The sequence below is a fragment of the Aureobasidium melanogenum genome (assembly GCF_000721775.1).
Source record: "Aureobasidium melanogenum CBS 110374 unplaced genomic scaffold scaffold_1, whole genome shotgun sequence".
Taxonomy (NCBI): Eukaryota; Fungi; Ascomycota; class Dothideomycetes; order Dothideales; family Saccotheciaceae; genus Aureobasidium; species Aureobasidium melanogenum.
This window is the reverse complement of record NW_024470053.1, coordinates 860,753-888,749: the sequence shown is the minus strand read 5'-3', so window position 1 is coordinate 888,749 and position 27,997 is coordinate 860,753. Positions and strand designations below refer to the sequence as shown.

Here is a 27,997-nt window from a genome sequence, read left to right as displayed (position 1 = left end):
CACGCATTCATTGGTGCTGTCGACCTTGATTTCTCGAGAGCAGCAACCGGCCAGCCCGCTTTGAAGGTGGGGGAGCATTGACTTGACAGTGGACATGGGCACGAGCGTGCCCACAATAGGCTAACTTAGTTCGCTACATGGCGAATGAGGGGTCCTCCGTCTACCGCAAGCCGCGCGCCGCAAGGGCCTGATCGCCGCTTGAGTAGTAGGGTTGCTAGAGCTCTTGTTTGGCACAGGGCAGGCGACCGAGCGCAGAATCCTCTGGTCCACCTCCGCAGTCGTGCATGGGCATGAGCAGGCGAGTGAACGAGCAAGCCAAGGTACGGAGTACTTCACAGACTTTCTGCAATGACTTGCAGCTCGCATCTTCTGGGTTCTCTTGCTTGGGTCGGCAGTCTAACAAGAATTGGCCCAGGAGCTGCTCCGTCAGCACGAGCATATAATCGCCGATAACTGACCACTTGAGGGTCACGGCAATCGATGTTGTTACGAACCGCCCTAATAACGCCAGCCACTTTTAGTGTACATGGTCCAAGCATCGTTGGCAAACCACAAGACATCTTCGTAGTTGACGACGTGACCTTGCGCGCTGCTAACTTTGCGGGCTGAAGGACTTGAACACCGAGGGTACAGTAGCTTAGGCAGACTAAGCAACTTACGCCCATCTCGTCATGATAGCAGGCCGTTCTGCTACAAGTGGCTATTGGTGCTGCGACCTCTCGAGCGTGGAGTACCTCTTTGATGTGGTCCGATAGGCAATCATTCGTGCGCTCAGACCAAGTATACATGCATATGCAGTGATGCAGGTTCGGGCGTCAAACGAGACTGCATGCCGACATGCAGAAACTGATCAATGCGTAGGAGGGTTCCTATCCAACGCATGGAACAACAATACATAGCGGATCTGTCTGCGAGAATGCTCGTCGAGTTTCTGTGGAATACAGCATGATGACAGAATCGCAGCACGCGCGAATATTGCAAAGGCATAAGGCGATCGCGATCCTCGAGGCCTTCGTAGTTACAAAATGGCACACAAATTCCTACACCATCGGTTCGAACTTGAACATATGTCGTCTTTGTTGAGCTCCCTATTTAGAGCTGAATTACTCATTTCGGTGGGGCAGATGGTCGGCCGCTCGAGCGGACTCGAAGCTAGATTTATCACGAGACCAACACTACCGTCGTTCGTTCTCGTGGGCAGCACATCTGATTCTCAGGCCGTTACAGACCCAGGCATGTGAGCCTGTATACCGATATCTGGGGTTGGATCGTGGCTTGCAAGAATTTGAGGATCGCTCGGGGGGGAAGTATGCTATCCGTTCCGGCGATGCAAACCCGTATTCGGCGAAGGTAGTCACTGTAGACAGTTGTATATAAGAAGGAAGAGTTGACGACATACAGTAGGTGATCGCCATGTTTGACCAGTCGGTTTTCATGAAAGACTCGCTTACTTCCAGAGTGATATACTGCTACACGTGAGGCCAAGGATCCGTCGGCTGCGACACCTGCATGACCAAGACGAATCACATGCGACGTCTGGCATCCTTTCCCGAGCCGTTTTGACGACCGAACGCGATGGCAGCCACACTGAGCTCCTTACAATCTCAGATCGACATGCTTGATAGAGATTTATGTTTCGTATTGATGAAGGGGAAAATGTAGACACGAGTCTCGTGCTGAGACTCCGTCGAGACACTCCGGCAGTCTTTCATATATACAGATGACGATAGGGTAGGTGCTATACAAGATACTTACAAAAGTGATTTGCGGCTGAATATTGAATTTCTTATTTTGCCGTCCTGGTCCTCGCGGCCGGGATCTAAAATGTTGAGATCCAGGAGTCAGACGGATAAGCGCAGTTACGCCTCCAATCATCAGCGAACTGACTGATCATATTTTTTTACTCTTTCTGACGATCAAGAGACGCCGACAGAATAGGACTAATTACGAACTCGAACGAACTCGTGCAGGCAGTACGGAGCAGGCTCGAATTGGCAAGCGCTGCTTAGAGGATCAGTTGAGTTGGACATTTGAGAGCAAAATCAAGCAGGTCTAGCTGGTGAACAACGATATCAATCGTCAATCCAAAAGTCCGTCAGGCATGCAATTGCAGGTAAAGGCATTATATGAATTCGGCTTCTCTGGAGCCCGAACTCAGAGGGGCAGGCTCGAGCAAGCATCGATGTCCAGATGAGAAGAGCAGAATCAGACAGACCCAGGCTGTACGTGGTCAATTAAGTGAGCAGCTAGGAGAAGCAGCATCTATGTTCTGCACCAAAGACAAGAATAAGATCGAAGGAGGAGGAGGAGGTGAGGTGAAGAAAGCCAAAGACAAAGTTCAGTTTATCGGCTGGAATGCGGAGAGGAACGGATAGATGCCAAGACACGGATACTGTAGATTTGCAACCTCTGGCAGCGCGTCTTGAGCAGTCGAGCGAGCACACCACGCACATTCACGTCTCTTTCCCACTCGTCGCCCCTTTGTCGTTGCGCCCCGTCTTCATCATGTCTTTCTCGGCGTCCCGTATGCTTCTGCGCACCCCTCAGATTGGCCGCATCGCTGTGCGCCACGCCTCAACCACATCCGAAGCAGCCAATGCTGCCTCCAACGCTGCCTCCAAGGCCACAACTCAGGCCTCTCAGGGTCTCTCAAAAGTCTCGTCGTCGGCCGAGTCTGGCATCTCAAAGGCTGCCGGAGCTGCCTCCAGTGCCATGAACAGCATTGGTGGTCGCACCGGTCAGGTCATTAGCTTTGTCCAGTGTATGTGATAGCCCGTCCGCCGACCTCGTCCATCACAATCTTGCTGACTGTAATGTCTCTTTGCAGCCATGATTCCTCCCACCGTCTACTACGGCAAGGTCGGCCTCGAGCTCGCCAAGCTTGTTGCCCGTGGTCAGAAGATGAGCCCTCCGTATGTCATGGCTATCCTGTGCTTCTTGTGCGCCTCAACTTACACGTGTTGCAGTAACGTCCAGACCTTCCAGAGCTACGGCCAGAACCTGATGAACGCCGTCAGAAACCCCGGCGCCAACAGCCCGTCAAACCCCCTTCAGGCCATGCGCAACATTGGCAGCTCCCAACTCGTTACTGCTGGCGTCGTGACAGCTGAGATCCTCGGATTCTTCACCGTTGGCGAGATGATTGGACGTATGAAGCTCATCGGATACCGATCAAGCTCTCACGATGAGCACCACCACTAAGCCGTGGACTTGAAGCGCTATACGATATCGACGTGAAGGACGCTGGAAGGAGAAGGATGGATGGGAGAGTCGCCTATGCCGAGACGCCGAGGGGCGGACGCTGCAAGAGCATAGCAATGCACATATATGGGAGCGACACGTGAGCCTGTCTCTTCGCCGTGTACAACAGCCTAGATCGCCATTTTTTCTTTCTTAGTTGGACTGCTGAAAAGTCTGCTTAACAATGCTCTTTTGTTTCCTTGCAATTCATCGACTTGAGCTTTTTATTAAGCTACGCATGACCTAGCACTGTTTCATGTTTTATAGTTGACAGCTGACACGAGACAGCCGAACTGTGATTGCATGCGGACCGCCAAGGCAACGACCAAACGATGGCCACTCACTGTTGCTTCTCGGTTGAGCTGGGCGGCTGTGGTCGAAGGTATAGAGTGCATTCCCAAGTCAGAAGTCTGAACTTCAACTCATTGAACTAAGGCACGCGATGGATGGACCGATAATCAGTCATAGACAGGGTGACAGCACTAGCAGGAATGACGAAGCTTGGCTGCCGCCGACGCCAAAATTTCCAGACCTGAATATTTTCCATCTCGTCGTCTTGCCACGTTCTCGTCCAAAGAAGACTCGCCCAAAAGCCAGAATGGATCCTCTACGATTGTTGACAAGATCGACTAAATTTGCAAAGAAGGGCACATCGACTGGCACGCAGGCACACACGCCGTCCTCGGGACCTGCTTCGAACCCGCAACTCTTCGACCATGGCAATGAATCACAGGGCCCGAACCGCAAACGTAAGAGAGGGAGTGAGACAGTGACAGCCAGTTTGGACTTTTTCGGTGGAGGCGCATCAGCCAAGGAACAAGATGGCGAGCAGAAGGAGCAGGACGCCTCAGAAGAGCAATCGAGTCTGCAACAACAACAAGCTGCAGCGCCTGTAGCAATGAGCACCGAAGAGTGCAAGCAGCTACTTGGGCGCCACAAGGTCAAGGTCTCTCTGTTTCGTCACGACAACGACGAGGCACCTGCAAAGAAGAAAAAGAAGGAAAAGGCCGCCAAGGACAAGACGACGTCCCAGAACCTGTCTGCTCAAGCGATACCACTATATCCTGCTCCCGTCAGCGACTTTAGCAGTCTAGCCCCCAGATACCGCATCTCGAAAGCCCTTCTCCGGAACATCAAGGACAATGGCTACAGCACAACCACCGAAGTCCAACTTGGCGCATTGCCCATTTTGCTCGACACACGCGCACATCTGCTTGCACAGGATCCACCCGCGGACCAACAACATGAGCCCATTCTGGACGTTGATCTCCTGAGCATTGCACCGACGGGCAGCGGCAAGACTCTGGCCTTCATGATTCCTCTAATCCACGCTCTGGTCCTCGCACGTCGCTCTCAAACACACTCTGGCCCTCAAGCTATAATCCTCGCACCCACCAAGGAGCTTGCCAGTCAGATTGCCAACGAGGGCAGGAAGCTGGCCCTCAACACTGCAATTCGCATCACTAACGTGCGCAAGGGAATGCACCTCGGCTCAGATCCCTTGCCCGACGCGGATGCCTCTGGAAAGGAGGTGCCTCCTGTCAAGGCTGATATTCTCGTTTCAACCCCGGCTGCTCTGAAGAATGCTATAGGCGATGCCAATACCGCTTCGAACACTTTGTCTCAAATCCGCTTTCTGATCCTCGACGAGGCCGATGTTCTTCTGGATCCCTTGTTCCGCGACCAAACCCTGGCTGTATGGAATGCCTTATCAAGTCCAGATCTGCGTACTGGTTTCTGGTCTGCCACTATGGGTTCTAACATCGAGGAGCTTGTCAAAGCCACCATCAAAACCCGTGCCGAGAGGCTCTCCGAGACCAGCTCCACCCGAGTCCAGATCGCGCCCTTTGTACGCCTTGTTGTTGGCCTCAAAGACTCGGCTGTGCCCAATATTGACCACCGCCTGATCTACGCCGCCACAGAGCAAGGTAAGCTCATGGCACTCCGCCAGCTTTTACATCCTACTTCCACAGGAGTCGACACGCAGCCTGTCGTCCGTGCCCCCTTCCTCATCTTCACCCAAACAATAGAGCGCGCGGTTGCCTTGCACTCTGAACTTCTCTATGACATTCCTGCCGAAGCAGGTGGTATTTCACGTATTTCCGTTCTGCATTCGGATCTTTCCGACACTGCCCGCGATCACGTAATGACCCGCTTTCGCAAGGGCGAGGTTTGGATCCTGATCACCACTGATCTCTTGTCACGAGGTGTCGATTTCCGCGGCATCAACGCTGTGATCAACTACGATGCGCCGACGTCTGCCGCTGCTTATGTACATCGTGTTGGGCGTACAGGCCGTGCTGGTAGAGAGGGTGGTGTAGCCTTGACCTACTATACAGATGACGATGTCGCGTCCATCAAGACAGTTGCCAACATCATCGTTGCAAGTCAAAAGCAGAAGGGAGCAGCAGGTGGCACAACAAACATTCAACAATGGTTGTTGGACGCTCTACCCACACCAAGCAAACGCGACAAGCAGCAGCTCAAGAAACGTGGTATCGAGACTAGAAGATCTGCTTCTGGCAAGGATTCCAAGACCGGCAAGCCAAAAGCGCGTATCAGTACAAAGAGCGGTTATATCCGAAAGCTCGAGAACAACAAGAAGGGAGCAGTTGCAGCGAGCAAGAACCCACGAGAATCAGGCGACGCATCAGACTCGGGTGAGAGCTTTGGCGGATTTGAAGAATAGGTGCTTTTTTATAGATACCCTTTGCATATATTCAGCGCGGGAGTTTTTGCTTAAGCCAAATGTCTCTCGTCTTCTTCATCTCATTGCGAACCTTTTCTTGTAAAGGTATTCTGTCTATCTTGGTACAGATCATTCGGCAAGATCTACTGAAAATTGACAAAAGCGCCACCGTCTACTAATAGCTGGGCGCCAGACTGGATGCAATAGTCAGCTTCTATAGTTTGGGCCCCTGACCGGCGAAAACTCACAACATATGATGAGAGATTCGAAGCGAGGAATACCGCGGGTCCAGCAAGATCCTGAGAGGCGATTAGCGAATCACTTTCGGTCAGGCTCAAGATACATACATGGGGTTGGCCTAATCTGCGAAGCGGGATGCGGCCCTCCATATACTCCCTCTTCTTCGGGTCTGCCAGGTCTTCATCGTTGAGTTGAGTACGGATTGTACCCGGTAGCAGAGCGTTACATCGAATGTTGTACGGGCCTAGAGCGCAGGCACAGCTCTGCATAAGTGATAGAATGCCTGCCTTGGTAGGTGTGTAGTGTGTTTGTCCGGCACCACCAACGAGGGCGCTGATGGATGAAACACCAATGATGCTGCCGCCTTGAGGGGATTGCTCCTTCATTTGACGAGCAGCTGCCTGGACGGCGAAGAAAGCACCTTCGAGGTTGATGGATACGGTCGATTTGAGAAGCTCAGGGCTCAGACTTGGTGGATGGTTTGGTGAGATAACACGATCAATCAAGACTCATGCGATAGACTCACTCACCTTAAAAACTCGGCAAACTGGCAAACACCGGCATTGCTCACAAACACATCCAGCCTGCCAAACTCTGATACCGTCTTGGAAATGAAATCGGTTCCAGTTTCTGGCTTTGCAATGTCACCAGGTATGGCAATGAGCTTTGCACCAGCACCAGCCTCTTCCTTCATGCTCTTGAACTGGTCATCGGAATTTGTGTCTGGATAATGATTTACAGCGACGGCTGCACCCTGGCGCAAATACTCGAGGGCTATGGCACGTCCAATGCCTGTCACTGCACCTGTGATGGCAGCGACCTTTCCTGCAAGTAATGTTGTCATCGTGGGCCGTCTGAACTGTCAATACCTGGACGGGATATTTTGTGACGAACACGCTGTACGAAAGAGGACAGAAGCCTTTGGGTAATAAACATTTCTTGTGTTGGTTCTGGCGCATCTCTCGCTACTCATTGTGGAGATGTCGTGGAGGTGCCGGTGTATCATTGTACCGAGAAGCTGTGGGCGGGGCATTTGCACAATATTGCATAAGAACTTGTACAAGATGTTTGTGACCTTACTTTTGCTCAACCTCATGCTAAGCTAGTTGTCGATCTGTGCGTGTTTTGATGTTGCGTTTGTGTGAGCAGAGAGACTAGAGCGGTACATTAATGCTGGACCTCAATACTTCGTCAACTGGACACGATTGCCATTCTGATCCTGCCGCCTGATCTGCACACGTGAATATCGACCCGTCTTCCCAACCTGAGTCACCTCATACCTAACCTTCCATTCTCTTGAGATACATTCCATCGATAACTATACAACGATGTCATTCAAGTTGCTTCGTGGTGGAACTGTGCTTGTCCATGATGAGCATGACCACGTCAATGTGCTGCAGAACACCGACATGCTCATCGAAGGCAACAAAATCGTCGAGATATCCCAGGGCATACAAGCCCCAGCAGATGCAAAGATAATCGACTGTGTGGACCGCCTGATAAGCCCGGGATTTGTTGATACTCGTACGGTCTCTTCCCTCAAATAACTCGAGCATGTTGACTGATAGTGATTTTACATATCATCACGTCTGGCAGACTCAGTTGAGAGGTAGACATGCGAACGAGCTCTTGCTTGAGTACTTCTATTCGGGAAATTTCAATTCCAGCGTCTTTTCCGCCGAGGACATATTCTGGGGTCAGCTCGGTGGGACGATGGAGATGATCAATGGAGGAACAACATGCGTTGTTGACCATGCCCACCTCAACTATGGGCCCGAGTACAATGCGAATGCAATCTCAGCTACAGTGGCTTCGGGGATTCGTTCGATCTACGGTTACTGCCCAACGGCACGTGTTGCCTCGTGGAACCCTCTTGTGATGGACAACAACGTACTCGCCGACGAGGTTATCAATAACTTGGAAGAGCTTGCTTCGGCCGCCCCTTTTGGCGACGGCAGGATAACCCTGGGCTTGGCTTTCGATGGCTGGTTTCTTCCCAAACCATCGATCATCTCACTGTTTGACAAAGTCGCCAAATTAAAAATTCGCACCGTCACTTCCCACAGCGTCCGCACGCCTTCATTTGGTGCCTCCAATTCGCTTCCCAAGTTGATCAACAGCTATGGTCTACTGGATGACAGATTTCTGTTCTCGCACTCAAACAACATGACACCTGAGGAAGTCGAACTATGTCACTCCAAAGGTTTCTGGATTAGCAGTACTCCTGATACGGAACTGCAAATGGCCCATGGCACACCGATCTGCTTCGACGATAAGAGTGGTGTACAGAATAGATGCAGTCTGGGCGTAGACTGCCACTCAAACAATTCAGGAGACCTCCTGTCACAAATGCGACTGGCATTACAGTCGGCACGCGGCAGATCGAATGAAGTACGTCAGCACTCGCCATTTTTGATTTGAACCTGTACCCAAGGCTACAAGGCTAACAACGTGTCAGAATTTCAACGTGAATGGCAAAGATCCTAGATCAGTGTACAAGACCGTCGAGGAAGCCTTCAACCTCGGCACCATCCAAGGCGCTCGTGCAGTGCATATGGAAGATCGGATTGGTAGCATAGCCGTCGGCAAAGTTGCCGACCTTGTCATCTTCGACGCGACCAGTGTAGCTATGGTCTGCGCTGCTCAACATGACCCTGTAGCGGCCATTGTGTTACACAGTTCTATTGCTGATGTGGACTCAGTCATCGTTGATGGAAATTTCAGAAAGCGCAATGGTCGTTTGTTGCCTGTGCATCTGGATGATGTCGGTCGATCCATCGCTGACAAGGAAACGCTGGAATGGAAAGAGGTTGCAAAAGCGTTGGTCAAGGGAAGAGAAAGAATCCAGGAGAAGATTGACACACATGATGTGGAGAATGCGAGGAAGGTTACGGTCGAACGCTTCCACATCGATGAGTCTAAGATTCGCGACAAGATCGATGACATCTAGATAAGCTGTGATGGTGGTGTTTCTGAAGGCTACGTTCGTCGTCAACCAGATGTATGGATTCTTGTCATGAAGAGGGCTTAGAAATTGCCTATACCAAAATGACTTGATCCTTCAAGAACATAAACTGGTCGAATCTAGTGTGCTTGCGATACTTGGCAGGGCTTGAACGAGATGCTTCTTGTGCTTTGGGTAACATTAGCCGCTTTTACTTGGTATATAAGAGAAGAATAAAGAAAAATGAATGATGCTTTCGTCACTGACAAGACTGGATTTGGAATGCACAAAGAGAAGATGAAGAAAGAGAGCAAAGGCGGCGCAATTATAATTACAAAAGATACAGAAAAACCACAGATTTGTACCTGTAGCTACCCATTTCTCCTTTCATAAGGTCATAGTCAATCAGACGTTCTCTAGAATGTTGTTGGGGACGTTAGATGTGATTCAAGTTATGTCGTTGGCTCATTCAAGCTGCCATCCTGTTCAGCTCCCGCTTGGGCTTCATCAATGCCACCAATGCCTAAGCCGCTGGATTTGGGCCTGGATGAATCTTCCAGTTCATGTACGGGGGGAATGATTGTGTCTTGCAGAGCGGGCGGACGCTCGTTGCGTGCGCGTGCTTTTGACAGGGATATTGTGTTTTGACTATAGCTTGTTGTGACTTTACCACTCGAAGCATCATAGTCAATCGTGGCTTTCATGAGTGCAGCCATCCACAATCGACCCTCTTGCCTACTGTTCACGGCAAAATAGTGTACGGTCGGTTTCGTAAAGTTGACGGCTTTACTAAGTCCTTGGCGTGGTGGGACCAGTTTGAATATAAAGAGGCCTTGTCCATCCGCAGATGGCGGTGCGGTCCCTTGAGGCACCATCGGGGATGACCCGGCGCCAGTAAGTGCAGCGTGCAGCCCTGTCATTTTCTCATTTTCAGCAGGCAGGACACGATGGGACGAAATATCGATCAGGCCCTTCTCTTCGGTGTCATTCTCTGAATAGTAGTAGGACAATCTGCGACCACGAAGCACAAAAAGACGAGGCTTCCACGAGCCTACCAAGCTCGATGACTTTTTCTTCATCCACCCACTGTAGTCACAATCGGCGATTTGCTCAGCGGGGGGTTTCTTCTCAAGGCCGCGAGTGTATGCTGAGGTTGTCTTCTTGCTCTTGGGCTTTGGCCTAGAACGGGTAGAAGTTGCAGGTGGAGCAAGGGCGCCTGAAGAGCCCGTTGATACTCGAGATTGGTTGTCTGACTTTTGCAAGTCGATTGAACGAGTCTCAGTGGACGGAGTGGTAGAGCCAGTGCGAGCAGGAGAAGCGAGAGGTTCGTGCTTCAAAGCACTCTGCTTCTTCTCATTTTGGGTCACGGCATCAGAAGCTATCCGAAGGCCGCCACCAATGCGGGGCTTGGAGAAGAATGATCGAGTATTCGACGCAGGTGATGGCGAAGGATTTAATGATGAGTTGTCGCTGTCAGCCAAGGTTGAATCTAATCGGGTGACGATTGGTGAGACAGGTTGCTGAATAGATGCCAAGGGCTTTACTGTAGTATGCGGACTGCTGACGGCACGATTGCTAGTGGGCTTATTGAAGGAAAATTGGCTGGACGCTGGAGACATGATAGGTGAAGCAGGGTCGTGCATCGATTCGACACTGGCCATCCTAGGAAAGTTCCTGTATGAAGCGCTATGACGAGCAGAATCGGTAGCGGCACTTATGTTCCTAGTGTGAGATGAGGTTGACTTCTTCTGCAGGACATTGCGCTTGTTGCGAGCATCAATCTCATTTCCAGAAAAGTAACCGCGATCCAAGTCGACAGGTGAAGAAATTGATCCAAAGCCATACTCGCCCACTCCTCCGTCAGCCTGTGAGATGGTGGCACCGGGATCAGCTGCTGGTTCGTGGGCAACGGAGAGGCGCCGAGCAGTAGTAGGCGCTCCGGAGTTTGTGCCGACCGAAGACTGTCTATGATGCGAGTAGCGGTTCATGCTATCTATCGATCCCATGGATGAATGTCTCCGAGAATGGTTGAGGTTACGGATAGAAGCGGCTGAGGGGCGTTGGGTATTCTCTGGGCGGCTAAAGGTCATGGACGGAGTTGCCATGCTGCTGACGGGTCTGTACGGCGAGGCCGTCACGCTCTGGCTTCTTCTCCTTCCAGCTTCAGTCTGCACGTCATCGGCAGCAGCCGAGTATTCAGACACGCTTCTAGGTACATTGGTTGAGCTTTGGCGTACTTCGTCCTGGAGAGCCTTGACCTTCTGCCATGTTTTCAATCGTCTTCCCACAGAACCAAGTTCGAACTCTTTAATAAAGATGGCCGACTGCTCCATGGTTAGAAGCACTTCTCCGGATATCTCTTGCTCACGGAAAGTGTCACAATGCGACTTCTCGACACCATGGTCTTCGAGATATTCAGCAACTCGTACAGGTGACCACAACATGACTTCAGCCTCGGTGTGCAGCTGATTTTCCTCGTCGTCGGTTTCCCGGCCGTTGATGTAAGAAAGGCGATTGGGAACATGGGAGCTGTAGATGCTCTCGGTATCGTGGCTGTGTATGTTGGTGAGAGGTATTTCGCGCGGGCTGCGCAAGTCGGTAATGTGCTCGTCAATAACGCTCAGAGTTTCGTGCATGACCGAATTGTGTTGAGATGCGCGTTGGGCAGGATTGGAAGTGGAGGATTGCGACGAGGCGGTCGAAGTAGCAGTCTGAGGCCTGTTGGGTTGGGATACATCGTTGCGACGAGTTGGGGGCTGCTGAGTAGATAGAAGAGTGCCTCTCGGGGCGGGAGTGGTGTAGACTGCGACGAGCGAGTTGGGGTGAGCGGAAGTGTTTCACAAGGGTTGAGAGGTGATGGTTCGGCGTGTCTGCTCACCTTCAGGAAACAGGCCGGTAGCAGTCGTGGTCATATGGCGACCAAGAAACCAGCCATCACCGAAGTCGTCATCTCGCTCGATGAGTTCAATGCGATCGCCCTTGGCCAGGCTCAGCTCGTCGGGGCTGCGAGCAAGAAAGTCATGGACGACGAGCAGGATAGAGCCCGGAGGAACCTCTCGAGGATCCGAGGGCTGACGAGAGGCCATTGAGGCGTGCTGTCGAGGGGGTATGCAGGCTATGACTGGGGCAGCATCGAAGTCTCGGGACGGTATGCGATGGAGGGGGGTGGTCCGAGGCGTGTATTGTCACGAAGGGCGAGGCGGGTGTCGAACGTGGTGCCGAGTATGGCGCGTCCAGGAGGCCGAGCGAGCGTCGAGCTGAAACGGATAGCAGTCTGGCAGTGCACAAGAATCGTGAATGGCAGTCGGGCTCTGGTAGTGGAAGTTGCAGTTGCAGTACGAGTGCTAAGGTACTTGGGCTCGGAGGCTGGGCGGCGAATGCCGTGCTGCATGTAGATGCAGTCAATGACAGGCCGTACAAGGTTTGGCCCGACACGCCGCTAAACAAGCGTCGGTCAAGAGCCAGAGCCGCCAGAGAGGGCAGAGGCAGAGCAAGAACAAGACCAAGAGCAGGCCGCCTTCCTGTAGTTTCTTGCGACTGCTCGACCTCGCAGGTCATACGGGCTAGGCAGTTGCCTGCCTCGCCGCCTGTTCGCAAACGCTTGCGTTCCTTTGCGGACCTCTCTTTCCTTTTCCGGCACGGTACTTACTACTTGGTCGTCGTCCACTTGCGCCTGTCGACCACGCGCAAATGGGAAACCTTCGCCTGCGTCCGCGACATGCCTCAAAACATGTCCTTGTCGCCCTCTGAATTGAATGCCAATGCACGAAACATCCTGGGTCGTCCTGCTATGAGGCAATATTCTTGGATGCAACAATCCTCAATTCTCTCACAGCCACCTCTTCGTGCTTCTGGCAAACACCACCAACGACAAGCTCCTAGTCTAACACTTACCACTGATTCGACCACGCCTCAATGTCCATCTCCCACCACTATACAGGTGCAATCTCCTTCCTCCCACCAAGACCTCCACCTTCAAGAAAACGCCGAGCCAAACGATGAGACCGGCACATCTAACCCAAGAAACTTTCTCCCGTCGCCCACTCCTAGCGACCAACATGATAAGTCGCCGAGCTTGGCCACTGCTGCTCAAACTCTTCTTCATCATTCAGCTCAGCCTGTTGCTCGTGTGACCCAGAACAGAAACGTCTCTGCTGCCTCTTCCTCACGGCAGCCTACTGGATCCGCCCCTGTTCTGCCACCTCCTTCAGCATCAAACACGCCTCCCACGCATATCCGACCTGTTCCCTCTAGTTCCAACAACGCTCCGCTTTTTGGCCCCCGATGGTCTGCCGTATTTCATAGCGGCGAATGTGCTAAGCGCCTATCTGACTTCACTGCGGCTCACGGAACCTTGACCGGTGCCGATCTTGAGAGATTGGGTATTCTTTATGATGCCACACAACAGAACGATTGGTACTTTATCATCCTGCTTATGCTCCTAGCTTGCTACTCCTTGAATCTGCCATCGCTCCAATCTGTCCTAGTTCATCTGCCAAAAGACAGCCTCCCTATGTTTGCAAGAATCTTGGGAGAACAATGGGAAGGTAGGACTTCTTTGAGCAATGACGTCCAGGTATTCATAAGCACCTTCCCTAAGCCAATAGACGAGTTGAGAGCTTGTTTGACTGATTCCTCTTTCATGCTGGCAATTCATCATATCAGCAGTTGTCTTGGTCAGATAACATTGAATCTAGATCGTGTGCTCTCTCAGTGCCGTCAGGCAGAAACGCTTCCGACAGTTCAAGATCTTATAGTAAGCCTTGGTATTCGCTCGTTGCTACTCCAACGAGCGACCTTCCGCTTCCTTCTACGTAACACCTGGGGTACGGACAGTGGCCCAATGGCCGAGTTCGCGATGCGAGAATTCATGATTGAGCAACAAAGATTTGGAATGGAAGGTGTCCAGTCACAAGAAATGCGTGGTCATCAGCAGAACATTTACCGCACCATCTTTCACCAGCACGTACGTTCTACTCACTTCCCGCACACTCACTCAAGTCAAACTACAAATCCGGCCGATATTATCCTGAGCACCGCTACAACTACCCAGCAACCTGCCCCTGCTCCAACTGTCACTGCTACAAGTATGACACAATCACATTGCCCTCATCCAGGTCAAACCCACATCCAACCATCGCGTCAAGCTCAAGCACCAATACCGATCGGTGCAGGGTTGCAAGCCGCTCAGATGGAGGCGCAGAGGCAAACGCAGATGCAACGGGGGCTGCAAATGCAGCAAATGCGTGCTCGAGCTCAAGCACAGTCTCTGGCACAGGCACAGACAAGCCAACCGCCATTTCCTGCTCATTTCTCAAATCATTTACAAGGTGCTTCACTTGCAGCTTCGGCCTTCTTCCAGAACCCTAGTGGGACCTTCCCAGCTCAGTTCCAACAAGGGGCAACTGCTCTACCACATCAATCCGTGCGTCAAAACAACAATTCAACTCATGATGCAGCTCAGATGCAGGCATTGATGATGTATCAACAAGAGATGCTTCCGCAACAGCCCATCCTGCCTTCCAACTCTCTGTCAGCTCCCCCGCTAGCAAGTCAGATGCCTCGTCCACGGCAATCACGATCGAATCCACCGCTTCGTCTATTCTTTCCTGGACAAAATCCCGCTGTACCCCAGCCTGCCCACCCGGATTACCGTCGATCGGCACTTCATCAAGCTCATCTGCGTAGTCCTGTCCTTGTCCCAAAGAATCTCGACACTCCAGCCTCATCCAATGACCTCTATCGCCGCGTTGCTGGCTTTGCTCTTCCGCCCCACAGGCTAACGACCAAGCCAGTCCAAGAAATTTCCTTTCAGTTGCCACCACAGGCTATCAGTCGACTTCTGAAAGTGAAATCGAGCCCCGACGGTGATCCCCCAGTTGGAGAAATCAATACCAACTCTCTAATGTTAAGACTCAGATGCTGCGAGGTCGCGCCATCTCAGCCCCTTTTCGCTGAGAACAAATGGGTTCTTCTCGATGGCAGCTGGCCAGTTCAGGCTTACTTCGCGATCAACAAGACTCCACTCGAACCAAGACGCAAATTGCATCATGGTAAATATCTACCCATCGATGTCACGCATTGCATCAGTTCCGAGACCAACAAACTTGTTGTAAGAATCAACCGATCCAAGTATGACAAATCGCCTTTCAACTACGCAGTTGCTGTCGAAGTCGTCGGCTTCGCCTCTCGCAGCGATATCAGAGAGGCTTGCATGAAGCGTCTTGTTCCTCCTGAACAAATTCTGGATTCAATCAAGAAATCCCTGACCAGCAGTGATGACGATCTCATCATACAGTCAAATTTGACCTTACACCTTTACGAACCCTTCTCCAACGCCAGAATTTTTGACTTGCCAGTTCGCGGTTTCGATTGCCTGCACAAGCAAGCTTTCGATCTCGACGTTTTCTTGGACACTCGACTTGAACAACAGTCTCAACCTCGCAAGGCTCGCATTAGTAAGGTCGACGCATGGAAATGTCCAATCTGCAAGGCCGACTGTAGGCCACAAAGCTTGGTAGTCGATGGATTCCTAATGGCTGTTCGTGACTCCCTCGCAGCCAGAAACATGCTAAAGACGCGTGCTATCAACATCGAAAGTGATGGCTCTTGGACACCTGTACAAGAAGCTCATGACGATGAAGAGACAGATGAGGAGACAGCTCCAGCGCCCAAGAAGCCCATTGAAGTCATTCTCCTTGACGATTAATTATCGAAGTCCTCTCGGCTCCGATTTGCCGCCTCGAGTCTGCCATTCCTTTCTTTTTGTTCTTGCTTTTTTTCATGTCACACGATACCCAACAACGATTCTAATTGTTTGCTCGCAATTTATCAGCGTTGCTTTTCTTCTCACGATCCACGACAGCATCAATCCTGTTTTCCTACACATTGCGCATGCATCAAAGACATCTGGGCAGACTTCAGCAGCTCAGTCCTCCATCATACTCTTTTGGCTCGGGCATTTTTATCTCGAGGTTGTTTTTCAATAGTCTGATAATGCAAACGATGCGAGCCGCATACCACTTTAAGGCGTTCCACTTCTTGAGTACCGTAAGTGTTTGTTATACTCTCATGATATGTAACTACTGTCCTGCCCCTGCAATCTGTGATGACATCACATGCTTGCCAGGTATCCTGCTTCCTGAAGTATGCGCGTCAAAGTAAGGAACTTGGCTTTTGCCTGTTCCTCGAGAGTTCAAGCCGATGGCTTCTGTTTTTGTTTCTGCCTCTGCCTTTGTGCATGCTGGTACCAGTACTCTTGAAGTATGTCCGTGTCTTGGAAGCTTGTTGCTGGCTCCCAAGTGGTTGCATCGTAACCTTCCCATTTGACGTGGTACAGCATGACGGGCTTTTCTCCGTGAACAGACTTGTCGTGAGATTTTGGATCTGAGAGGCCATGGGCCAGAATCTTTTCGACCACGTACTCTTCAGAACCCTCAGAATCGGAGCTCGAATCTGCGTCGGAGACGTTGGCGATGGCATGACTGGTTGAGCTGTTGTCTTTCAAAGAGTTTGTTGTTGAGGTCGGTAATGTGCTTGCCTTTGTTGTCTCTTTTGCCGGAGGTGCAAGCGCTTGTCTTTCCGTCAACGAGGCGACAAGCTTTGCTTTGGTAGACTGGGCTTGTGATGAATTGTGTGCAGCACTCCTTGAAGCTAGAGGGATAGCTTGATCTCTGAATGTAAAGAAGGCGCTTGCCCCGTCCTTTTCCTTGCCTTTGCCCTTGCCCTTGTGGCTACCTGCCTGCTCAGCTATGTTCGAGACGTCACGTATCGGTATAGCTTTGTCATTTTCGGACTCATCGTCGTCGAGTTCCATTGGATCAGATTCCTCTTGCGCATCTGATAATAACCCTGCTGCCTGCTCCATAGCGGAAGGTGGCTGGGTTGCTAGCTTCGGAGAGGCTACGCTATAAACACTCTCTGTATCCTGTGCCGAAGATAGACTGTCACGATCTTCCCTAAGTCGTCGTCTTTTGTTACTACTATAGTCTCCTATAAAATGTTAGCTGAATATTTTTGAGATATATGTAATTTCTGACTGACCATTGTTGACGTGTGATTCTGCCTTTGGTATGGTAGGCTTCAGAGATCCTCGAGGGGCCCGTTGCTTGGGGTAGAAATGCGTGTATGAAGGTCGCTGTCTACCACCAGCTTTGATGTTCTCACTGCCAGACAGTGGTGCACCAGACACGGATCTAGCGCGAACTGATGAAGTGTCAGAGGCTGAATCCGAGTCTGTGACTCTGTTATATCTGCGGGCTTTTGCGGCTAGGCACTCTTGCTGTTTGATCTCTTCCTCTTTAACGTCGTTTTCAAATGTTTGATTTTCGAAGATTTCCAGATCATGTGCTGATACGTAATCCGTGACCTCAGCAAGCGAAACATTTGGGACGGACACAGACCCAATCTGGAGTGTATATGTTACCACTCCATTTGATGGTGAAGACCGCGAAAGTATCTTCGTTTCGCCATTTATAGGTGCCGTTGAGTCAAGTCTGGTGTTGAAGTGATTTTCTTTCACTGCAGACTCCAATGCGTTTGTAGTCATTGCTATAGTAGTAAGGACTATTATTAGTTATTGCAAAGAGTCGCAGCGTAAACAGTGGTTAAAACTCACGCGACTGTCGTTTGCGGGGTTAATGAGTCCAAGAAAGCAATCTGGTTGCCGCTTGCTTTGCGACACTTTATAGCTAACGACAAGAGTGATAAGGAAGGTGCTAGTTAGTAGGATGGTAAGTAGCAAAAGTGGCTAGAATACTAGGTCATAAGACAACTTAAACAAACAACTTAAGCTCCCAAGCCTTAGTAAGCTATCTAGCTAGGTAGCTCTTGTCTTTATTTATACTTATTACTATCTAAATAATAATACTATACTCTTATTTAGACTAAATAACTGAAAACTAGAATTAGTGACTTTACTAGTAAGGATAATCTTATATCATTATTGAAACAGAGAAGAAAAAGAAAGATAAATAAATATTTATGGTACTAAGAACAACAAGGACGGGGTTGCCTTTTAGAAACGAAACTGCAGAATAACCCTCATTCATCGTTAAAGCAGACGGTCAATGATAGAATGCATAAGAAAGGCTGTTACAGTGTCGGAGCAGGTGTGTGTGTGTGTGTGTGTCAATGGTAGAGCAAACAAAGTTGCTATATTTATCAGGCGAAAATCGTAGATTGACTACATTCGAGATGGCATCCTCATCGCGCCGTCAAGGCGCAGACAAACACCGTTCAGCATGACATTCTCGATCGCATGTCTTGTCAGTTCAGCAAATTCTTCGCCCTTGCCTGCTCTTTTGGGGAACTCCATGACACGTTCCAGTGATTTTCGAACCTTGTCACTCATCACGGCCGTCATGTTGGATTCGAACAATGAAGGTGCGATCGTCACAACGCGAATGCCGAACGGTGCAAGATCACGGGCCATAGGCAGTGTCATAGATCTTACTGCGCCCTTGCTAGCAGCATAGGAGACCTTGTTTGTGTCAGTATGGTCAAATGGCAAGTCAACTGGTTATAAAGCTCACCTGTCCAGGTTGTCCATCATACGCAGCTGAAGAACTGACCAAGATGACACAACCTCGCTCACTGTCTGGCTCTGTCGGCTTGTTTTTGACCATGAGTGGAAGTAGTTGACGGACGAAGTCTAGGGTGCCTCGAAGGTTGATGTTCAGAACAAAATCAATGGATGACAAGGAGAGCGGCTCGCCCTTGCGATCAATGATCTATATATCTGTACTCAGCATATCATGATTGGAAATATTTCTGATATATTTCAACATACCTTTCCAGGGTGTCCTACGCCGGCTGCGCTGATGATAGCACCAATGGGCTTGCCCGTCTCTTGAATCCATTTTGAGACTCCTTCCACAGCTTTTGTGATACTGTCAGTATCGCTGACATCAGCTTCGAAGAAACGAGATCTTTCAGAACCAAGCTCCTTGACTGCTCGGCCTCCAGATTCGACATTGAGATCTAGGATGGCTATGTAACCTCCTCTCTCATGAAGGTTGCGAGCTGTTGCAAGACCCAGGCCGGATGAACCACCGGAAATGACGAAAAGCCTATCTTTGATGTGCATGATGTGGTAATTTAGTTTGCACCTATCGATTGTGGTATGAGAAGGAGGACTGCTTGCATTCGATAAATCGAGGGTGAGCTTTAACACCATGTCCCTCGGTATCACATGCCTCGGCATCTAGAGAAATCCCCGGATCTTGGCAAGTTGCGACAAATACGACATTTGGGACTTTCAAAAGAAAATGGAGACGCTCAGGAATTCATCGGGAGCAATTCGAGCTCATCGAAGATGCAAGTTGATTCAAGATGGCTCTAATACTACGGTCTGGATCGGATTCGCACAACATACAAAGCTGTAGATCTGTACAGTGTCAGATTTTCCAGAGGTATTGAGTATTGAGTATTGAGTACATACTGATTTCTAGCGTACAGCGTACATGGAAGCATACTTCTTGCCATGATCTGACTCTGGTAAACGCTGCTCAGACTTGATTATATGTACACGAGACGTTCCCGTCAACAGTTTCCATTCCGAAAGTCCAGACGCACCATCAGAGTTCGATTAGATCAGCTCTTGAGGTCGGCACATTGGGTGATTCCATAGTCCCTCAGTAGAACTGACAAGGAATAATCACCTTGATCTGTGAGGCATTAGAAGAGTAGAATTGAATATACATACCGACCAAGAAACCATGATTTTCTGTACAAGTTGGCACGCTGAACTCCGTATTAACGCCTTCCCATGCCTTTCTTGATGCAAATATATCCTCAGCTCACGGACCGAATACCGTAGATACAGCGATCTGCGTTGTTCACGGTTGACTACTTGGTGTTCTTCTTGTCGATGCGATTTCCATTTTCGTCCAGGCCCCACCACTCCCGATGGAACTTTTCCTGCTCTTTCCTCTTCTCTTCCTTGGCCTCTCGTTCCTTACGGCGCAAATCGCGAGTAGCGAACCACTCCTCTCTGGCGGCGTCCTGCTCGGCTTGATTGGCGTACTGAAGCATGCAGGCGTTCATCTGGCGGCGCTCGGCTCGACAATAGAATGGCGCAGTGAAGGTACGGTTGGTAGCACATGCAGCAAAAACTACAAGGCAGGATGATCAGCTTAAGGTCAAGTGTGGTTCTGGAGCGACAGATAACATACGTCGCACTTCTTCGGCGCACTTGTTCCGCACCCGTTTGTGGTATATCTCCCGCACTTGGCCTTCTTGTGAGGCAGAAAGAGGCAGTGGCTGACGAGATGGTACAAGTTGAGGACTAGTCTGCGGTACAGTGGTTCCAGGTGGTGGAGGCGGTTGCGCCGGTGGTGTCTGAGGCGGTTGCGAGACCGTCGCCATTGTGAAAGAAGACGATGTCGAAGCTACTGTAATCAATCGTTTTGCGGTTTCGGAGAATAACGTGAGGCTCCGGTACGAGCGCCAATGGCAAAAACAACGTGGTGGGTTGATGTTGTTAACAATAATGTGCTTGTCGGATTGATTTTCCATGAGCTCGTCAGTCGTTCGTTCCACTCCCGAACCCGCTCCGCAATGAGAAGATACTCTTGGCGATGTCCCTCTTTCTCTTTCTCTCAGTGCACAAACTGATAGCTAACGCGGACAGCTGACTTGGATATTTCTTGAGTGATTCATGAGTGCCATCTAGGCATGGATTGATTGCTGCTGTGCTGTGTTATGCTAAAAATCCAACATATGCGATAAATCCATCGATCCGTGTCTGCTAAATATCTTGTCCAACGAGGGTATAATCACCATAAACTCCACGCTCATAAACGAATGCAAATGCTCAAAACATGTCCAAAACAATTTCCTGCCCGCGCTTAAATCATCAAAAATATTCACAAATGCTGGTTGTCATGCATTTCTTGTTCCACCTCAAGCACTCCCACCGCAATTGAGAAGCCTGGTCCGAGTCCAAGCAAGGAATCGATTCCAGCCTCCTTTGGCTTGCTTGGTCTTGCTCGGCGATGGTGGTGAGGGCGGCACTGTTGGTGCAGCACCACTGTAGTCTCCTTGAATGGGAAGACTGAGGTCATGGGCAGGGGTTTGCGTCGCGTAATCAGCACCAGCAACAGCCTTCTCCTCGTCAACAACAATGCTGTTGCTGCCGTTGCTAGTCATGCTCGCACGTGGATCAGCCTTTCGCCACTTACGCTCTTCCTTTTTGATGACCGAGGCTCTGCGCTTGACTTCTTCTTTCTCATACTTGCGGTCTTTTGCAGCCTCCTTTTCTTCAAACGCCTTACGAGCAGCACGGATGGCGGCAGCTCGCGAGGCAGCATCTTCTGGTTCAGAAGTGCGCGTGATGAAGCTAAAGGCCTTGTCGATCGAAGTACGAGCAGAAGGAGTTGCTGGATAATCACCGGATCTACCGGTATTCCGAAGAGAGCGACCAGATTTGAGCTGGTCGTACGAGGGCTGTGAGCGGATAGAGAGATTGGATTGGGATGCACTGGTCAATTTGGTAAGGGAACCAGCGGTATATGTTTGTGAGAGGGGGGTTATGGCGGGATTTGAGGATATGGAAATGGATCTTCGAGGCTTCCAGGGTTCATAGTCAGGCTGGCGAATGTCGTTGGTGAGCACACCAACGCTCTCTTCTGCCTCATCATCGGATGTGTCAACCTGCGAAACTGTTGCAGGCGGAGTAAATGATCGTGGGGCCTCACGTAGCGGAGCAAAGGGCTGTGTTGGACGCAGCGGACCCGAAGCAGCAACGGAAAGAGAGGCAGGGCCACTGGTTGCACGGGAGTGTGAGGCCTTGCGGCGAGTGGAGGGGATGAAAGAAACATCCGAAGCGGATCTCGAAAAGGATGGGGCGTCATCGCAGATACCGAGACCTGTCAGAGACTCGTTTTCGGCAGAGGGCCGCGACAGATCAAGACGACCTTGGTCCAAGTCGTCGTCCCGCAACGACATCTTGCGTAGGTAAGGCTTGATTTTGTTGGCAGACGAGTGGCGGGCATGCTGGGTGGTCATGGACGAGTTGGACTGGGTGAACTCGTTCTGGATGGGCGATGGCATGGTGAAGACGACAGGAGCGGCTGACGAGGTCGAGCCGGACCTCTTGTGCAGTTTGGCATGATGGGGCAGGTGCGAGGCCGAAGTCATGCTGCGGGCCAGGGCTGGGCGGGCAGGAGCGAGGTGGAGCGAGAAGGATGTCGAGGTCGAGGTGCGTCGGTATGGGTATGGACTAGTGAAGCTGTCGCGACGGCCATTGGAGTCGCCAAAGGGATTGAGCGAGTGGGATACAGCCGTCCAGGGAGGCGAAATAGGCGGAGCAGCAGAAGGAGGGGTGGTGGTAGTCGTAGACGTGGGCGCAGGCGCAGGTGTGGGCTTAGTACCTGTCGTTGTCGTGGCTTGGATGCTGACGGGTTGAATGGCAATGCCAGCCAAGTGACCCGGCCTTCTCTGCCGTCCATCGAGAACCATTGTAACGTGAACTCAATTCCAATCTGTTGAACGAAAATACCCGCTCCCTTTCAGCCGCTCATGCTTTTCTTTTCTTTTTCTCGTTTTCTTTTCTTGACAGCAGGGATGCTCCTCCACCAGCTTGCAACCTGAAGCAGCCAGAGAGAGTAGAAGAGGTGAAAGGAAGGACTGCTTTACCACCCCTCAGACCTAGGAGCGTCTGTGTGTTCTTAGGGCCAAGACGGATCGACCGTCTGCTCGCTGACCGCTCTCGGCAACTCGGGTCAGACAATCAAAAACAATGCAATGCTCGAAGGTGGATCCAGCCAAACTTCATAGCAACCATATCTATCTTCTGATGCGAGTGCTCGCCATGTTACATATATGATATGCTGCTGCTCCGGCGACAGGTCCAGCTCCAGCATGCCTCGATGCTACCGGTATCCGTCGCCCCGCCCGAGTCTTCATGCCAGCCATGCAAAGCCCGTTTACCGTCGCAACCGGCGTCCGTGTTGTCAATAGTTTCTATCGATTGTTGTCCAACTGCCAACTGCAATCCCTTGTTCGAGCCCAGTTTCCTGGATCTCATCTTCAACGTTGCCGCTTCAGTGTACTTTCAGATCTGGGCTCTGGCCAATGTCTTTTGCATGTCCACTGTTAATCCAACTGCCACGAGGATTTGGTCCCTTTCTGCTGTCTGCGAGCCGTTCGGCCCGCGAGTCTCGATCCCTTCTGCGACGCCCGATCTACACCATAGACATTCCCCACATAGTTTTATCTTTTCGAGTCGTATCGCTCTGACCTCACGTTCAGCCTTGGCGATGGAATGATATCAGTTTTTGACGAAATGTGCCAGTCAGTCGTCCAGAGAGTCAAGAGCCCCTCATCTCTCAATACTGATTTGGTTATATGATTCAATCGAAGCAGACGATTCATCAAAAACGGAGATGATTGTTCTTTGAACGGCACTTCGTCTTTGCGTCATTCGCCGGCTAATCCTTCCACCGTCCATCCATCACTTCGAGCAGGGGACTACTGGTCAAGGATTTCAGTCACCACATTCATGATCTGGAGAAGCATGCTTGGAAATGACCCAACAAATTCTCGAGTCCAGACTATGTACAGGCTGTACTCGAGTATGTACACAGATTGCTCGCTTGTTGGTGTGAGACATCACACAGGGCTTATGCCCGTTTCTCTTTAAACACTTAATGCCTAATCTAGGGTTACCTCTTTGGGCACAAGCCATAAGGGTATCTAATCACCTTGGTTCATGTTTTCTGCAGCAACCGTTGAAGTGCATGCTATCCGGCTCTTCCAATCCAGTGCCGTTAAAGAGTAGATATCTCATCTTGGAAAACACTGCTGCGAGATTCGGGAACCACGACAATTCTAGGCCGTCGTTTGTCATGACTCGATTGTCGTCCTACGTCTCACCTCAACCGGGAGCTTTATGCCACAACATGATGGCTGTTTTGTTTGGTTCAATAGTTCCTGCCTCATATTTGTCAGAAGTTCCCGGCGACAATGCGTTCTTGTCAGCGACTTCGAGAAGCAGAACTACAATCGTCCGCAACCACCACACCTCAACAGCACCTTATGACCACCGAGGACAATCCTTACCTCGTGAATTGAGCCTTCTATCTGGCGTTCTATGCTTTATGGTGATGCACAAACCCATCTTCTAGAGGGTGTCAGCGTGAAGAAAACATGAAGAGCAGGGTCGTTGCTGCAACATCGATATCAGGTGGATAGAGGTTCGAATTGCAGAGGTAGCCCATCCAGGTCCTTTTTTTCACAAGTCCTTGCACTATGACTCTTTCCAGAAAGGCGCATTTCGACATCTTTGCATTTTATTGCATATACAGCTCAGAAGGATTAATATGAATGACAGTGGCGTTTGACGCGCCGTCGGATAAGACGTTACTGTGTTAAGCAAGCAGACGAAGAGTCAACATACACATGGTTGTCAAGAAGGAACGTGTCAAGGAGAAATATAAGTAGTGCTGACTGGGGTATAGATCTTGATGATGATGATGGACAACAACCGCTCAACGTTACCCATTTCCCTTTCCCGTCCCAGCCTCGTTCGGCCGAGGCATCGACGGAAGCCCTTGCTCCCTCTTGCACACCAGACGCCGATTCCATCATTGAACTCTTGTATAAAGAAATAGGAGATTTTGTTTTTGTGAGAGATGTAAGAAAAGTGCTTGTGTGCATGTGTGTATGTCGAGTCCTTTCATAAGTTTCGACCTCCTCCAGATAGACAGAAGATAAATATGAAAATGAGAGTCATTTGATCTCGAAGATAAATGTGTTGTAGTAAGAAAATTCCTATGCAGCAGCAATAGAAAGAGAAATTCAACCATTCGTCGTAAAGAGGTAAGGATAAGGGGAAGATCTCGCTAATGCGTGAACACTTTTAGCCGGATGGGCCAAGAGTGGATCTTTCGAAGCGGCGCATAGTGACCATGGCGACAAGAAGATAAGCGGCGTCGTATGTCAATGACATGTTGTGCTATGAGAGCCAAACGTACGAAGCGGCACATAAATATGGCGGGGATGTAAATGTGAAGTGCGCAGTGCTCAAAGATCACCGCCTGCTTCAAGTCCACCATCAGTGCCGAAATTCATGCCACTTGGGTCAAAACTGAAGCCGTCGGCGCCACCGTCAGTCGTGAGGAAGGAGTCGAAATCGAAGTTATCAAGCACATCTGGGCCGCCCATTTCGAAGTCGATACCGCCGATGCTGCCAAACTGTCGAAGTGTCAGCGTGAGTCTGCCAAGAAAACACAAATGACTTACGTTGTCGTCCATATTGCCGAAGGGAGCTCCAATGTTGGACATGTCGCCGCCCGGATTTTGCTGTCCTGGCATGCCGGATTGTGCGTTCGAGGGTTGTTGTTGGTTCTGAGGCTGGCCTGGCTTCGGGGGGAAAGCCGAACTAGGCTGGGGTGTGATTGGCGGTGCTGGAGTTGGAGTAGGGGGTTGCTCGGTTGACTCTTGAGGAGTTGCACCGGTTGTTCCCTTCTTGCCACCCTACAGAGAAGAATTAGCATTAGAAAAGACCACGAGCGCTCGAGATCCATTACCTTATTTGCGGCCTTCGAATTATCTTTTTTGGACTTGGTGTTGGGCTTGTTCGCTTGTGAAGGTGTGGGTGGGGCTTGATTTTGCGAGGGAGACGAAGGACCGGTACCAGCTCTTGGGCCATCGTTACCAGGAGCAGGCGGAGGCGGCATGGCAGCATTGCGCTGCTGGGGTGTCATGTTGGGTGGTTGTGGCGGAGGCTGGCCCCCCATCATGGGACCTGGTTGAGGCATAAAGCCATTGGCCATCTGTGCCTGGCCATTACGTGCTTGAGCCTGGCGGAACATGTCCATCTGTTGTTGCTGGTTCATCTGAGCAAAGGCAGGATGCGAGCTGGGCGGCTGCATCATCTGGCCGTTGGGACCTTTCATCATGCCCATTGGGAACATGGCCGGGTTCATGGGATTGTTCGGATCGAATTGGCCTGGGGCAGGGGAGGCGCGACCAGGCATGCCACCGTCGGCGGTGGGAGAGGGGACGACACCGGGAGCCATCTTGGGAGTGCCGCGTCGCATCTGCTCGTTGGGACCTGGAGAGGGACCAGCCCTGCTGTTGGAGGGCGACATGGCTGGCGCGAAGTTTTGAGGCTGACCAGAAGCGGGTACAGGGCCATTGGGTCCGTTGGTCATGTTGTCTTGCTCTTGGCGCGCCATCAACAGACGCTTCTTGTTCTGTTGTTCTAGCAGCATCAACTGCATCTGGTAGTCCTGGAGAGCGTGGTTGCTGTTCGCGTTGGGTGGCGGCGCCTGCCCGGGCATGGGACGCATCTGCGTGTTGAAAAATTCGGCCGAATTAGGGTCCTGCGGCATCTGAGGTGCTCCGTTAGGCATCAACCCCTTGTCCACGTTAGAATCCATGGCGGATTGCATATGCTGGCGCATGGAGTTGGCATATACCTGTTGCATGGCTTTTGCCTGAGGGTTGGCCATCTGCGTTTGGTCAGCATGCACAGCCGCATACATAGAAAGAGCAGATACTGACCTGTTGTCCGGGCATGCCCGGAGGCTGACCGCGTCCCATAGGGCCCATGGCGCCGTTGAAGTTGCCCTCGAGTCGCTGACGTTTGGGCGATGGAGCAGCGTCACCGCCGCCGCCGCCGCTGGGAGAGGCGGGTCTTTGCTCCATGGTCGAGCCCTCTCTCTGCATGGCGTTTTGCTGCAATTGCGCCATTTGTTGCATGCGCATTTGCTGCTGCATCTGAACCACTTGTTGCTGTGTTCTGCGTTTTCGTGTCAGTATCTCAGTCGCAAGCAGTCTGTATAGAGACGATACTTACGGTTGACGACCAGGCTGGAGACCAAACTTCTTGGCCATCTCGGGAGGTACTGGCATATTAGGACCAACCATGCCGGGGCGCATGGCCATGTTGGCTTGCATCTGGGGATCGACGCGCATCAGCCTCTGTCGCTCGCTGGCCATTCGGGCCTAAGGCTGCGGGTTAGTGGGATCGGTGGTGGGCAGGGACAAGGATAAACCAAGATGAAAGCAGCGACATACCTGGACATTGCTCAAATACTTTGCAGTCTGTGTGTTGTTGCCTCGACCGTGTTGGGCATTGAAACACTCCCAGAACTGGTGCCACCAATCATACAGGAAGCTGCCGTCCGAAGCAGCTGGCACGTTGGGTGAAGGTAGGTCATCGGGCTTCTTGTTGTCTTTGGAGTCGGCGTCCATTGAGTCGCTCACGCCGTTGATGTCTTTGCGATCTGGGCTCTGGTGCGGATCAAGGTCGAGATCGACAGTCTTGAGGATGACACGGGCGACTTCGTGGTTACCGTGCTTGAGGAAGTAGTCGTAGATATATGTGTTGAGCTTCTGGCGGGATATGTCTCCGCTGGACGCGTTGTTTGGCGTTCCAGAGTTGGGAGTAGGCCCACCCATGATGTTCATTGGTTGGCTCATGCCAAAAAGCGAAAGATTCGTTCAGCCAGTTGTGCGGAGGTCGGAAGCAGATGGTTGTCGATGGGAATGTCTCGGACTCGGGGCGCGCTCACGGGACGACGAAGGCGAAGAGGTGGGCGCGACGGCCAGACGACAGGGCAATCGGGACTGACAGAGAGCAGAGCAGAAGAGAAGCGTCAGCGCTATGGATTGGCGACGAGGACGGACGCGATGGCGGCTACGGAGTGGTGGTACTGGTAGTGGTAGCGGTGGTGGACGTCGCGGTCAGTGGGCAGCAAGCAGCAAGCAGCAAGCCGAGGCGTAGGTGTCGCCGATCGGAACACGGGGCACGGGTTGAGGCGCGCGAAGGGCAGCTGTCGTCGCTGAAGATGCGCAACACAGTCAAGGCGCAAGGGGAGTCGCAATAGCCTAGCGGCACGGCGGACGGGGCGAAGTGGATCAACAAAGGAAGA

General features: G+C 51.2%; 11 protein-coding genes across 11 annotated transcripts; 4 read left to right on the top strand and 7 right to left on the bottom strand.

Moving 5' to 3' along the window:
* Nucleotides 1–2,505: 2,505 nt before the first annotated feature.
* On the top strand, nucleotides 2,506–3,201 carry M437DRAFT_79958 (mitochondrial F1F0-ATP synthase-like protein g subunit; the record flags this gene model as incomplete). Its single annotated transcript, XM_041027258.1, has 3 exons — nucleotides 2,506–2,761; nucleotides 2,828–2,912; nucleotides 2,967–3,201. 3 exons carry the CDS (start codon nucleotides 2,506–2,508, stop codon nucleotides 3,199–3,201), a joined length of 576 nt encoding a protein of 191 aa, XP_040884329.1.
* Nucleotides 3,202–3,838: 637 nt separating this feature from the next.
* On the top strand, nucleotides 3,839–5,929 carry M437DRAFT_36885 (P-loop containing nucleoside triphosphate hydrolase protein; the record flags this gene model as incomplete). The annotated part of the gene is made up of 1 exon (XM_041019525.1): nucleotides 3,839–5,929. The coding sequence occupies one exon, from the start codon at nucleotides 3,839–3,841 to the stop codon at nucleotides 5,927–5,929; it is 2,091 nt and encodes a 696-aa protein (XP_040884328.1).
* A 143-nt stretch (nucleotides 5,930–6,072) lies between these two features.
* On the bottom strand, nucleotides 6,073–7,013 carry M437DRAFT_37696 (NAD(P)-binding protein; the record flags this gene model as incomplete). Its single annotated transcript, XM_041019689.1, has 4 exons — nucleotides 6,073–6,123; nucleotides 6,178–6,228; nucleotides 6,277–6,637; nucleotides 6,700–7,013. 4 exons carry the CDS (start codon nucleotides 7,011–7,013, stop codon nucleotides 6,073–6,075), a joined length of 777 nt encoding a protein of 258 aa, XP_040884327.1.
* Nucleotides 7,014–7,497: 484 nt separating this feature from the next.
* M437DRAFT_71129 (Metallo-dependent hydrolase) lies at nucleotides 7,498–9,119 on the top strand (the record flags this gene model as incomplete). The annotated part of the gene is made up of 3 exons (XM_041025623.1): nucleotides 7,498–7,698; nucleotides 7,766–8,560; nucleotides 8,628–9,119. The coding sequence occupies 3 exons, from the start codon at nucleotides 7,498–7,500 to the stop codon at nucleotides 9,117–9,119; spliced, it is 1,488 nt and encodes a 495-aa protein (XP_040884326.1).
* A 578-nt stretch (nucleotides 9,120–9,697) lies between these two features.
* Nucleotides 9,698–12,160, bottom strand: M437DRAFT_19068 (uncharacterized protein; the record flags this gene model as incomplete). The annotated part of the gene is made up of 2 exons (XM_041018980.1): nucleotides 9,698–11,916; nucleotides 11,992–12,160. Coding segments are annotated over 2 exons (2,388 nt in total), but the record flags the coding sequence as incomplete, so codon positions are not given.
* Nucleotides 12,161–15,018: 2,858 nt separating this feature from the next.
* M437DRAFT_36955 (uncharacterized protein) lies at nucleotides 15,019–15,822 on the top strand (the record flags this gene model as incomplete). The annotated part of the gene is made up of 1 exon (XM_041019542.1): nucleotides 15,019–15,822. The coding sequence occupies one exon, from the start codon at nucleotides 15,019–15,021 to the stop codon at nucleotides 15,820–15,822; it is 804 nt and encodes a 267-aa protein (XP_040884324.1).
* Nucleotides 15,823–16,308: 486 nt separating this feature from the next.
* M437DRAFT_37470 (uncharacterized protein) lies at nucleotides 16,309–17,661 on the bottom strand (the record flags this gene model as incomplete). The annotated part of the gene is made up of 2 exons (XM_041019632.1): nucleotides 16,309–17,105; nucleotides 17,157–17,661. 2 exons carry the CDS (start codon nucleotides 17,659–17,661, stop codon nucleotides 16,309–16,311), a joined length of 1,302 nt encoding a protein of 433 aa, XP_040884323.1.
* Nucleotides 17,662–18,297: 636 nt separating this feature from the next.
* On the bottom strand, nucleotides 18,298–19,200 carry M437DRAFT_71125 (3-hydroxyacyl-CoA dehydrogenase type-2; the record flags this gene model as incomplete). The annotated part of the gene is made up of 3 exons (XM_041025622.1): nucleotides 18,298–18,594; nucleotides 18,647–18,844; nucleotides 18,904–19,200. The coding sequence occupies 3 exons, from the start codon at nucleotides 19,198–19,200 to the stop codon at nucleotides 18,298–18,300; spliced, it is 792 nt and encodes a 263-aa protein (XP_040884322.1).
* Nucleotides 19,201–19,961: 761 nt separating this feature from the next.
* Nucleotides 19,962–20,480, bottom strand: M437DRAFT_36230 (uncharacterized protein; the record flags this gene model as incomplete). The annotated part of the gene is made up of 2 exons (XM_041019405.1): nucleotides 19,962–20,227; nucleotides 20,288–20,480. 2 exons carry the CDS (start codon nucleotides 20,478–20,480, stop codon nucleotides 19,962–19,964), a joined length of 459 nt encoding a protein of 152 aa, XP_040884321.1.
* Nucleotides 20,481–21,017: 537 nt separating this feature from the next.
* On the bottom strand, nucleotides 21,018–22,253 carry M437DRAFT_37396 (uncharacterized protein; the record flags this gene model as incomplete). Its single annotated transcript, XM_041019621.1, has 1 exon — nucleotides 21,018–22,253. The coding sequence occupies one exon, from the start codon at nucleotides 22,251–22,253 to the stop codon at nucleotides 21,018–21,020; it is 1,236 nt and encodes a 411-aa protein (XP_040884320.1).
* A 2,886-nt stretch (nucleotides 22,254–25,139) lies between these two features.
* Nucleotides 25,140–27,545, bottom strand: M437DRAFT_38227 (uncharacterized protein; the record flags this gene model as incomplete). The annotated part of the gene is made up of 6 exons (XM_041019795.1): nucleotides 25,140–25,310; nucleotides 25,359–25,592; nucleotides 25,646–26,572; nucleotides 26,625–26,862; nucleotides 26,920–27,068; nucleotides 27,141–27,545. The coding sequence occupies 6 exons, from the start codon at nucleotides 27,543–27,545 to the stop codon at nucleotides 25,140–25,142; spliced, it is 2,124 nt and encodes a 707-aa protein (XP_040884319.1).
* Nucleotides 27,546–27,997: the final 452 nt, after the last annotated feature.